The following is a 13,209-nucleotide window of genomic DNA, read 5'->3' on the forward strand; positions in this document are numbered from 1 at the left end:
GGGGTGGACACATAGCAGGGGAAGCGGGTTGCACGAGAAGAGTGTAACAGAAATTTACCAGATTGTATTCACGATCTGAAACTGATCTGAGAACAGACATAGCCTTTCATGTGCATGGCTTGTTCAAGGCAAAGTGTAGGTTTTAAAGAAGTTAGAATTTGCCCTTGATGCCTCACACTCTTGCAGCCTGCCACTTCTTTGTAGTTGAGGATATTCTCCTTGCAAGGTTGTGGACATATGGTCACATATTTCATTATCTTCTGTTTGAAATTGGTTGGTTACATTTTTAATTTTTGTTATGGGCTTACATTTGCTTTCTCATTCCCATTTTATTATTTAACATCAATAATTACCAAAGAGGTTATTGAGTGCTACTGTTGGGAATAAGACAGATACAAGTTTAAATCCTAGCTTTGACACTTACTGGGAGACTTGTCTCAGTGTCCTACCTTCTATGTGCCTCAATTTCCTCAAACATAGGATGGTGACAATCCTACATTATGAGATTGTTGTGATAAGGATTATATCAAGCAACTTATGGGAAAAGATCAGTGCAAAATATAAGCCCTGATATATTTTAATTAGAAATTGAATAATACATGCCTTAGAAATAAACAATAATAAATTCAACATGTGTAGTAAATATATAATAACAAAGGAAATTTGGGTGAAACATTTCTCAGTTATAAGAAGGAAGATTTTTTGATTTGTATTGTAGAGTGTTTAGTCCAGAAACATTTATCATTACAAAGAACAGCATGAAATCTTAATTAGATTCCCTCACTAGGAGTTATCAAGATAAAAGAAATGCAGAGGATTAATAACATTGTATCTAAACTAAATGTCCACTCTCTTTGTGAGTTAAATATTCCATTTCAGAAAACTTAGAGATTATTTATTTATTTATATGAATGAGTATCATATTGGACTTCTTAAATGAATAACAATTCTGCTTCCCTACTATCGGGATATTTATCTATCTTTCTATCCATCTGCTTGTAGGCATCTAAGTATTTATACATCCTATCAGAATCGCAAAATCCATACAAGTAGATACCAACAAAATCTCAAAATACAATTGAATTTGGGACATTCTTGCGTTGAATGGCCTCCGTAGTTAATCTCAATTATTCTTTGAAATTTGGGAGAATACTACATTTTATTACACAAAGAAACATATGATTTGAGTTAGAATCACTGATGACAAAATGTGAATCCAAAGTACCAACACAAGGGTGAGTTGGTTGAATGGATTGTGTATAGCTGGGGACTTCCAGATGATTGTCATGTGGACATGTGTGACTAACAGTATGGTTGATTATACACTAGAATGTTGTGACCTAGAAATAATGCTTAATGTTGTTCCAAGCATTTTGTTCAACCTGATATGCAAACAGTAATATATCTCAATATCTTCTGGAAGATGAAACCTTAAGTCATTTAAGAACACAAGCAGCAACATTAACTGTTATCAGACTTTGGTTTATTGTAAAATTTAGCAAAGTTTTTCTTGTAATCCCTGACCCATTGCTCTGAAAACAAAAGCAAAAACATAATTATTGCTTATTCTTTTCCCCCTACTTTGTTTGTGCTACTGTAAAAGAAGGGAGAAAATCATTGTAATAAATAAAAAATAGAGATGTAACAGGGAAAAATCAGTTTAGATGAGAAGTATTAGGAGCAACAGAAATACCATTAAGCAGTTTCAAAATCAGCTTCTTTTAAAAAGGTCATCTTATTAAAATAAAAATCACACCAAAAATATAGCAGCGGCGAAGAAGGATAAATACAAGTTAATTGCGCACCAGTCCCATGCAGAAAACTGTGTCACTAGCCAAAGCAGTAGTATTCAGAATCCAATTTACGACGCTTGTGTAGTGCCTGTGAGTCCTCTCTTAGGGAGCTATCACTGAATTGGTCCAAGTCTGAAGGGGTCTGATGGCCTGGGACATCATCTGCCAACGTGTCCAGATAACTTCCCACGGAAATGCCATCCAGCCCATCACTGCCATCATGTAGGCTGCTGTAGCTGCCACGTAAGGAGGTGCTCTGACTCTCCAACAAACTGCACAGGCTGCCACTGAGGCTGCTGCCTCTGCTGGTAATGGTGGCTTTCTCTTCGATCATCCACTTGATGGACTCGATGCTCTCATTGATTACAAGCAACTGGCGCATGAGCCTGACGTCTGTGGCTCTGAGGTTAACCTATGGAGAAGGAGAGAAGAAAGATATTCCAGTCATTTTACATTCTTGAAATGCCTCAAATTCATTTGGGGACTGTCTGCTGCAGTTCAGAATTTTAAATTCACAGAATAAAATATAAGTGGACTGGTTCTCAGGAACTTTTTGATAATTGCTGACTGATGGTAGGAGTTATAATAAAAAAACTCACTTCCTGCCAGATGCATCAGGCTCCAAAAGGCACAATAAAACCCCTGCTGCATCCCTGACCCTAACCAAGTGGCCTGAACATATCATACTGAATGGCAGGTTCTCTACTACAAAATTTATTTTCTCTTTGGCCAGATTAAGTTTATTAATGGTTACATTGGAGTATATGTGTGGGTCCTGAGGGGTGCGGAGAAAAGGAAGGTTTAGAAATTAAGGAGTCATCCTCAGCATCATAGAAGCCTCTAAAAGCCTCTGATTATAGAGTGATAATGTGCCAAGCATCATCATAAAAGTTCAGCATTCATTAGCAAAATCTAATAACACTGTATTACAGGTATTATTTTTGTCTTCATTTTACACGTGAAGAAAGAGAAATCTATAGAAAAGAGTTAAGAGTACAAAAAAGGCCTGTATTCTTTATGACTATATCAACATAGACAGTGCTGAATAATGCTTTTGCTTTTAAGAACCGAATTTCTCTAATATTCCCTGAATCCAAAGGATGGTGATACACTAGGCTGATCCAATTTATGAGATGAAGTGTACAAATATTTCTGTAGATCTGTCTATTTGTTCCAGATATATCAGGGGCACCCCAAAACAAAAGTGGGATACCAGATGTTGGGAAGGTCTGAGAACTCCCTTATGTGCCTTCTAGGTGTGTGGTCCTTTTTTTTTTTTTTTTTTTTTTTTTTTTTTTTGAGACGGAGTCTCGCTCTGTCACCCAGGCTGGAGTGCAGTCGTGGAATCTCAGCTCACTGCAAGCTCCGCCTCCTGGGTTCACGCCATTCTCCTGCCTCAGCCTCTCCGAGTAGCTGGGACAACAGGCGCCCGCCACCACGCCCAGCTAATTTTTGTATTTTTAGTAGAGACGGGGTTTCACCATGTTGGCCAGGATGGTCTCAAACTCTTCACCTCGTGATCTGCCCTCCTCCGCCTCCCAAAGTGCTGGGATTACAGGCGTGAGCCACTGTGCCCGGCAGGTGTTTGGTCCTTCTGATAGCGCTAGGTTACTTCAGGGATATCTATCTCCACAGCCACAAAGCAGGGTCTCTTTGCAGGTCCCACAGTTTACTGTAAACATTTGCTAATATCTAGAGGTGGTGTTTGGGGAGGTGGTGCTGTAAGAACTCCCATGATTGTTCTGTTGGAACAGAAGAGATACGGCTCTTGAGTACAGAGCCTGGCAGGGCCGTGTTTGGCCACTAGAGGTCCTAGTCACATTCTCTATGGTTTGTTTGCTTGTTTGTTTTTTGAGACAGAGTCTCGCTCTACTGCCCAGGCTGGAGTGCAGTGGCTCAATCTTGGCTCACTGCAACCTCCGCCTCCTGGGTTCAAATGATTCTCCTGCCTCAGCCTCCTGAGTAGCTGGGATTACAGGCACGCAACACCATGCCCAGCTAATTTTTAGTATTTTTTAGTGGAGACGGGGTTTCACCATGCTGGCCAGGCTGGTCTTGAACTCCTGACCTCGTGGTCTGCCTGCCTCAGCCTCCCAAAGTGCTGAGATTACAAGCATGAGCCACTAAGCCCGGCCTTCTCTATGGTTTAAAAACCGATTTCTGTCCCTCCAGTTGGGTTATTAACCCAAAAGTCTGGGTCATGATAATTCTTTCTTTAGGATCCAGAGCTAATTCAGATTTATGTCAGTTTCTGGAATTATCAGACATTCATTCTTGGATGACTCAAACCGTAAGAAAGAAAAGAGCGAATTGTCCTCAAAAGTATTCATTTGTATTGTAAAAATATTTCTGTATGAGGAGTTAATCCATAACTGAAGAGGAACTTTGGATTGAGGGAACATGATGAACAAACATTAGGAGAGATGGAATTTCCATTAATAACTCCAAGAGACACAAGATTGTACAGGTTTTGAAAGAATAAAAATATACTATGAATACAAAAAACATAAAGGACAATTTGAAATCCCTTAATTTTGCTGGAATATTGAAGTGACTTGAGTCACTTCATCTTCTCTGAACAAAGCACTAAAAATAAATTGCACAGGAAGAAACAAAGAAAATTACTTTTCACTGAGACGTTCATGAACAGAAGGATGTGAACTTAGCCTTGAGATGCCCCTCTATCTGTTGGGGTGTCTCAATAACCTTGCAATGACTTTATGTTGAGGAAGGAGGCTTTCTGACAGTCTTTATGTTTAAATTCCTCCACACACCTTATGGGCCAGGAAGACAATGGTCAAGTTACAAGTAATACAACAAATATTTATAAATCACCAACAATTTGCCTAGGTCCACTGAGCAGCCCAGAAAAATCAGTATGAGTCAAACTTTTGCAAAATCATTCAGTAGGCATCTGTAGCTGATAAAACATGCTGGCCCCTTATAAGCCATGGCAGAATATCAATCTGACCATTTCCCAATAGCCACCCAAATGAATCACGGCTGCATTTATTCACATCTCCACCCTCTCCCATGAAAATGTTCCAGCCCATTCCCATCTTTGGGCATGCTCCTCTGTCATTCCCCATTCTTGAAAAATTTCACTCTGTTCCTCTCCAAATACTCCCCATTCTTCAAGTCATACTTCTCTCATCAAGCACTACTTGAGGGCTCCAGCCTCCTCTGCTGGCCCGCTTCACCACTACAGTTCTGTTAGCTTATCTCCCAACATAGCTTAACTTTGTATTGTCATATACTGCCAATGATTGTCTTTTAGCATTTTCAACTAGGCTGTGAGCTCCTTAAAGAAAGAAGCCATGTCTCACATTTCTTCCATATCTTAAGGTCTGTCCTAAGCATTGGTTGATTTTTGGAAATAGTCATAATTGGTTGATTTGGGGAAATAGCCATAATTTTAGGAACTGTGAAAGTTTAGCTCTTAAGACAGTAGTAATACACGTTCCTAACAACTATGCCACCAGGGGTTAAAACATACTTAGAATACATTTTTTGTCAGCAATTTTTGTCTGACTTACACAGTGGCTGCATCAAGTACAAGTTTTTCAGTTTTATTAAGCAATAAGAAGAAAAGAGGAGTGGACTATGAAGTAACAAAAGCTTCCTTTGACCATGAAATGACTTATTTAAATAAGGAATCTGTTTTTTTTTGTTTGTTTGTTTTTCTTTTTCACTGAAAGTAAAACATTCACAGGCCATTGAACCACTGTTGGGGAAAAAAACGACAAAAGCAAAAAAGCAAGTCAGTGAGAATGTGTTGATCTGGTTGATAATGATTATAGATTTAACTGTGTCTAACCCTGTGTCCTCCCGGGAGAGAGTAAACAGCTTCCCACCGTGGGAGCGCTGGGCACGCCGGTTCACATGCTGGCAGGTCCATTACCAGGAGCTCCAGGCACAAAGAGCCCTGGGCTGGCCCAGCTGCTGCACTCTGCCTTCTCCAAGCACCAAGGTGCGGTTATGCTACTGATGACCCTTGAAAGTATGAGCAATCCACCAAAGAACTAAATCACAATGACTCTTCTGTCTCTAGTAGCTGCCCCGCCTTTCCTCACTGTTATTCATTTCAGTCTTAATGAAGTCTAGCCATCAATTAAAAACAGAGTAGCCTTGCCCTTGCAGCATGAAACTGTGTGGTTCCTTCTGTTGGAGTCTTATAAGGTCCCTCAACTTTACTCTGAGGATACTGAGAGTTGAGATCTCCTAAGGGTCTGAGTTTAAATGTCACCTCCTAGGAGAACCTGATTCCTGATCAATCATAATATGCAATACCCATGCCTAGATTAATATTACATTTCCATGCATGTTTCCTTCATAACATTTATGACTAGTTGAAATAATAGCCTTTATAATGGATTTACTTATTATTTTCTCTTCCCTCCATGAGCATGGAAGCACCACAGAGTGCTTGGGTCTTGATCTCTCCTGGTCACCACTCTATGCCAAGACCTAGAAAAGTATCTCACACAAAGTAGGTATTAAATTAGCACCTGTCCAACACCTGAATAACAAACTTTGCTTCAGATTGGATTATCTGCTGGAATCTGGGGTTTTGCTGTGGATCAGTAATATGTGACTTGAGAGGGAAAAAAAAAGTAGCTTCAGGAAAGAACATTTCAACATTGAAGCCTTCCCAGCAGATAATCCTTTCTATTCCTTCTCCAGATTCAAACACTGAGTAACTGGTGTGAGGTTAATCCTAGCTTAAATTTACAGAATATGAGATACTATCTCTAAAAGGAAGTGGACTTCAAGGTGTGAGTCACACTCCAAACATTATTCTGTTTGTTCAGAGGTGATAACCGGTACTAGCACAGCATGGGTGTTCTGTAAACACTTGGCAAAATGAACTGAACTAAGGGAACGAACAACAACAACAACAACAAAAAATAAGGTTTAGACTGATCGGTCCAAAGGTCCAAAGAGATGTGGATGTCCTTTCCTCTTTTCCTCTTCACTTCCCCTCCTCTACTCTGGTCCTTACAGTTTATGTCATATGGTTCAGATTCCTACTTAGTCTCTCAGGCTTCAGTATTATGATGTCATAGGTCTCAGTATTTTAGGGAGAATGCTGAGATTTCATGTCATTTTTTTTTGACAGATGATGAACTGAGTCTATGGTAGAACTTCAAATGAGGAATCTTGAAGGAGAAAATATTCTTAACAGCAAACTTTCCCAGATATCTTTTTGTCTTCTAGAGTGCTATTTTAATACTGAAAGAATACAAAGGTTATACATTGTCACAGTGGAATCTAAGAAAAAATGCAGTCGGATTTTTGGGTGCTAACCAAGTTGACTTCTTTGTGGTGTTGTATGAGGAACATGGTACTGACTCCAATCTGCCACTGCCACTATCTTCCTCTTTGACCTTTTGGGAAAGTGGCTTGGCATATAGGACCTCACTTTCCTTATACATGAAGAAAAATCAGGAGATTTCATTCCGAGCTGCAGTGAACCATGGGACTCAGTGAAGGTGGTAAAGTATTTCTGTGAACAAAGACTAATCTTACCCAATAAGACTGAATTCAACTGAGGTATCCACCTAACATATCTGCTTTTCATACTGAGATTTCGTTTCAGATATTTAATAATGTCTTATAACATTTCAGGCATTTAATGTTTAATTTAATAGGAAGATTCTACAGATCAGATAATCTCAGGATTTCCTTCCATTTTGACATATTCTCTGATATTTTGCCATTCCTGTAGCCATTTGATTACAAAATTGTTTATGCTATGAGAAAATTATGCAGGCTATAGAAGAGACAGAAGAATCAATTTTGCTGCTCAGTAACTCCAGCAAAAGATGTAGCTGGTAAAAACTCATGGCTAAGGCTAGAAGTTTGGGCTTGATGTTAATTTTAGATACTTTACCAGAAATTTTGTCATAATAATTTTTGCTGTCACCATTTGGGTTTGAATAAAAATCATTTTTGTATTCCACTCCAAGGCAAACGTGCATATCATCTTTAATATGTCTACATATTAACTGAAATGTGCACATGAGCTGCTGAATGTATCTTCCAAATAGGGACATTTTTTGCCTTTCTAGAGCCTTGGATAGCATCTATACTCAGGTTTCTCATAAAGCCCTCCTCCATTATTGTTACCCTTTTATTTACGAATATCAACTAGTCAGATAAAAGCAGGCCACCTCCTAGTTATGCATTTGTATGGTAAAATCCACAATATTCAAGATGTAAATCCCAACCATCCTGCAAGCTGTAATGTGAATTAGAAGGAAGAAGGACTTCTTTGCAAGTCCATAGTCACATACATTGAAGGAAGAAAGATTAGACTTGCTTTTTAATGTGATGCTCTAACTCTAGTTTCTCATTAGGAGAAACTAATCATCATTCTCTCTGATTTGTAGTTGATGGAAGAGAGTTTAGTTCTGTCAAGGCCTCTTTTCTATCCACATTTATTTTATAATATTTTTTAAAAGTCTGTATAAACTGAAGAGCTGTTGTAAAAGCACTTGGAGTATTGTTTTTCCAGCAATTTATTCCAGTTTTTTTGCTTGTTCCTTTTGCATAAGCTCCTTGTGTCCAAATTTGCCCTCTCCAAATTCAGGACGTCCTCAATTTGATGATCACAGAAGATTTTCTGCCTACCCATCCTTAAAATTTCCAGCAGTGTTTTCAATATCTACTTTTAAATCACTCCTCTGTTTTCTCAGAAGATCCATAAAAATATTAGCATCTTTTTGCAGTCTGAGAAGACACTGTACAACATTTCCACTCACTGTTTTTGGTTTGGAATGCTTCAGGTGAAAAGCCTACAATTATGCAAAAGTCAGTGCTGTTCCTTCCGCCAAAGCTTTCCTTCACTTTCTCAGTCAGTTCAAAATTTACAACAAAATTTGTTTCTAACTGGGCAACAGAGGATTCCATTTTTATATCAGTCAGCTTTGTCTTCCTCCATTTTTGTTGTTTATATGTGGAACTGAACAATAACTAAACCAGTTCACTCTTTTCCCAGAACCTTATAGAAGAGTAATTTCCCCAAGGACAAAATTACTACATAAAAATACTGTCATCAGCACAGTGGACTGATTGATGTTGTTTTGATAAAGTAGAAAGCTGTATCTGGTGTATTTGAAAGGAGCACATGTGACTCCCGTGAATCATAAGCATAAATTCCGGCCACCAGGCCTGCTCGTGAGATCTGTAAAGTTTCTGCTGGTGAGTCATCTGATGGCCAAAGTAATACATGCAGCTTTTCAGTTATGATTTCATCAGATTCTAGGTCCAATTGATACTTAGATGCCTGTGATGTCAATTCCTTTTCCATAATCTAATGCAGTGAAAACTGTTTCCCTGAATATTTTCAACATGAATGTGCAAAGTGTAATTTAGGCTGATGCAATCAGATATAAATCACCTGAGCCGAGATTCATTTAGAATGATCTAATGAAAACATGGACTCCCCATATTCACAGCAGAGAAGCTTTTTCACATTGAACAAAGACCAGAGAAGTGTTTCCACTAATTTATAGTAAGTATTGTGCATGTGTGTCTTTTCAGTTTAGAACTTAAAATATTCTTTTCACATGGTAGAATTTCACATGGTAGAATTAACAAGGCATGTCAATGTGCTCCTCTGTGATCTGTAGTGGCCACAGTCACATTGTAAGGGAAGGACACAGGGTAGTGTGCCAGTAAATGTTTAACAAGCAGCTTCCTGGGAAAAATAAACGTGCATACACACACGCATGCATATATACTACAAAATATGATACAAATTGTGCTGATATAGAAGATGTATAACACACACTTGACAGATAATCATAAAATATACAGCACTTTTTATTGTCAATTCCATATATCCAACTGATTTCAGAGAATGTTTTATTTATTCTTGCTTAACTTTTGTATGTATAGCAAACCATGGATGCAGTTTGAACAAAATTTCACAAATACAGTTAATCTCAATTGATAATTCATTCCTCAACAATTGTTATCGTTACACCTGATATGTGATCCACTGTTAAATTATTTTTCACTTAGTGAAAAATATATTAATTAAACTGAAATTTGTTTCAGCCTCAGCATTGGTTATGTTGGAATTTTACTGGTTCATCAATGATGTGAGCAACTTCTTCACTGAATTGAAGAACAGTTTTCAAATACATGGAGAATATTTCCTTTTTTTGGCACTATTGGAAATGTAATAACTAGGGACACGCCACACATTTCAATTTGAATCTGCAGTGTTAACATTTTCTCTATCACTTTCTTAAGTCTAGACAATCAATAAAATAAAAATCAAGTTCTGCCTTATAGTGTTTTTAAATTTCTGTAGCATAAATACTCCTATATGGCCAATTTGAATCTATCAATAGAATGTCCTTAAACATAAACATGGGATTGTAAGAGATATTCGGTACTGCAGCACATACGGTATTTTCATCCCATGAATACAATAGATGTTTTAAATAACCTCAAAAAATAATGAAAGTAAAATGTAGTAAAATAATTAGGATGCGATGAATTTTGAGTATGTATTACCTTTGTTTTAAATTATAGGTTTATATAAATACTTAACTTGTAGGTTTATATAAATACTTTAAATTTTAATAATGTCTGTGATTGGCAACTAGTTCACAAAACTGAAAATTTAACAAATAGCTCACACATCTCAGTAGGTATTGGCTTCAATATACCATTGAGAAGGTGCAGAATGAAAGCTTTACTCAATTAATTGCATTTTGTAATAAGCAGATTAGAGTCTTGCATTTTACCCCTTAGGGCTTTTATTTTTCTAGACATAATTAAAATCTGAATGTAATCTTATCTTTTCCTTTGAATAAAATTTGAGATAGATGTAAAATATTTATACCAAAATTTTTAGTGTCTTTTAGGGAAAGATTTCAAATACTGAATGTAAATGACTCAGCATTGTTGAGAGATGAAATATACTGAAAAAGGGAATAAGCCAGGTATCTAAACTCAGTTGAACATTTATGCTTTTGTATTATAATAATTTTTGAAGGCCATATTTCTAAAATAAGAGGCCACTGTTATAAACAATAGGCTTTATAATGCAGAGTTGTTCAGCAATGCATTTAAAGATTGTTGAGGAGATAGGACTGTAATCTCTATTTTTACATGATTCCTGATATCTTTTCTACTCAAATGCTTTATCTTCTCTTTTAGTAATTTCTTGATACTATAATTAAATCTGTTTGCCATGGATCTTATGCCCCATATTTCTTCTTCTTTCTCCCAAGTCTATTTCCTATCTGCTATGTGCAGCCCAGTAGTGCTTTAGTAAACTTACTTTGTAAAATTTTTTGTAGAGGAGAACTGAGTTGAAAAAAAAAGTGATCTCTGTATTTCTTACAAAAGCAACAGAGAGTGAGTAAAAATAAGTGAGGAAGCAATCTCTGCAACAGAATAAAATGGATGGGCCCTGCTCCTAGAGCAGAGATCTTCAACCTTGAATGTACCTATGGATCAAATCCTGTTAAAATTTAAATTTTGCTCACTAGTTTTATGATTCTGTACTTTTAACAAGTTCCCAGTTGTTACCAATTGTGGTAGGCAGTCTCAAAGATATCTCCCAATAACCACCCTCTTCTGGTATCTACATCCTCATGTAGTTCCCCGTCCTGGTATCGGATGGGCCTATTGACTTATTTCTAAATAATAGACTATGGTAAAAGTGATGGGATGTCATTTCTGAGAAAAGGTTACAAAAAGATGGTGGCTTCTGTCTTGGGCACACTCTCTCAAATGCTTGCTCTGAATGAAGCCACCTACCATGCTGTGAACTGCCCCTTGTGGGATGCATAAAGTAAGGAACTGAGATCTCTGGACAACAGCTAGTAAGGACATAGACCTGTCGACTGCTACTGGCCATGTGATTGAGCTGGGAAGTGGATCCTCCCTGGACTGAGCCTTGAGATGACTGCAGCCTCATCAAGGCACCCTGATGGCAGATTTGTGAGAGACCCCGATCCAGGGGCCTTCACTTAATCTGTGCCCAGACTTCCTAATATAGAACTGTGAGATAATACATGTTTGTTGTTTTAAGTTGTTAAGATTTGGGATATTTGTTATGCAGCTTGAATAACTAATACACCAATGCTGTTGGTATATAGACCACACTTTAGCAATGTCCTAGAGATCTTTCCATTTGTGGATAATTTTGTTGATAGATGCTGAATCACTGTCTGTGGAATGATACTTTACCAGTACATTGCTTTGTAGTTTGAATAAAAGGAACAAGTAGAATAAGTAGTTAAATATTTGTTAACAAAAACAAAAAATGTTCAAGGAAACTGAAGGTCATTATTGAAAGAGCCATTCACATCTAGCACAGGACAGCTTTTCTTTCCCCTAAGAGAAATTGATTTCTTACCGTGAAGGAGAAATGACAGATGATTTATGTTTGATAATTAATGACAAAAATGATGCTTTCAACATATTTCACTTATAAATTATATCCCCTGTAGTCTGAGGGTCATGAAAGTAGGGTATACATTGATAAGATAATAGACTAAACTTAGATAATAATATTCAGATATAGTTTAAAGAGTTTAAAATGCAGTGAGATTAACTAAACTGAAATTACTAAATTTTCAATATTGACAACTTTATTAAGTTGCAATCTTGATTTTCAGAATTCCTCATTTAATTTCAAAATGTGCTTTGAGTTGGCCTCAGTAGGAGAAAAAGAGGAGGTGATTAGGATGGTAATAAAAGTTACTTAAGTTTATTGAGTTTCCTTCTAGGAGTTAATTCTTTTTCATAGGTTAACTTTTTTTTTTTAAAGACCTGTACAATGGCCCTTTGCATAGGAAATAAAATGAAGGCTCAGATATTTTACTGCAAATATTTGTTTTCACCTGGTAATGATAATTTGGTAATATTTGAAATACTTTACGATGCTTAACATCAGTTTTGTTTTGTTTTGTTTTGTTTTTCATGTGGTGTCTAAACACTGACTAAATATTTTCATTTGGAAACTTTTGGGTGGGACTCTCCAGATGGGAGAGTTTCACTAGCTGTAAGTGGTGATCTGAAGAGCATCCAATAAGAGACACCTGACATATTCCAACATTCACTGATAATACATTAACTTTACAATCTAGTGATTTATTCATTCTCAGCTTTTTAAAATGGCTTTAGGAATATTAATAATAGTATCTGCCATTTATCAAATGCTTCCTATGTACCGTATGCTTAGCTAGGTGCCTTAAATATAAATTTATCTAATAAATGTAGTGCCATTCTTTCAACCAATCAGTGAATAAGCTGATTATTATTCTCATTATGGTTCCAGTCTGATATGTGAAGGGCTAAGAAGTCATCACTCCCATCTTCATAACAAGAAAAAAACTGAATAAACTGGAAATCTACACCTATTCTTAGGTTCATCAGAAAATTGAGG

The 13,209-nt window shown here is 37.0% G+C and overlaps 1 protein-coding gene and 1 long non-coding RNA gene across 3 annotated transcripts in view; one reads left to right on the forward strand and one right to left on the reverse strand.

Annotated features, from left to right (window-relative positions):
* Nucleotides 1–1,466: 1,466 nt before the first annotated feature.
* LURAP1L (leucine rich adaptor protein 1 like) overlaps nucleotides 1,467–13,209 on the reverse strand; it is a 48,812-nt gene continuing 37,069 nt past the window's right edge. Inside the window, exon 2 of the mRNA XM_032138592.2 lies at nucleotides 1,467–2,205. Coding sequence (XP_031994483.1) covers nucleotides 1,831–2,205 — 375 coding nt within the window. The 3' untranslated portion in view covers nucleotides 1,467–1,830. The remainder of the gene's footprint in view (nucleotides 2,206–13,209) is intronic.
* Nucleotides 7,124–13,209, forward strand: part of LOC131381986 (uncharacterized) — a 38,867-nt gene continuing 32,781 nt past the window's right edge. Inside the window, exon 1 of one of the 2 annotated variants that reach the window (XR_009211113.1) lies at nucleotides 7,124–7,285. This is a non-coding gene — a long non-coding RNA (uncharacterized LOC131381986). Of the gene's footprint in view, nucleotides 7,286–9,066; nucleotides 9,310–13,209 lie in introns of those variants that run through there. The other variant, XR_009211112.1, reaches the window with a different exon arrangement.

Source organism: Hylobates moloch, unplaced genomic scaffold, assembly GCF_009828535.3.
Source record: "Hylobates moloch isolate HMO894 unplaced genomic scaffold, HMol_V3 SCAFFOLD_19, whole genome shotgun sequence".
Taxonomy (NCBI): domain Eukaryota; kingdom Metazoa; phylum Chordata; class Mammalia; order Primates; family Hylobatidae; genus Hylobates; species Hylobates moloch.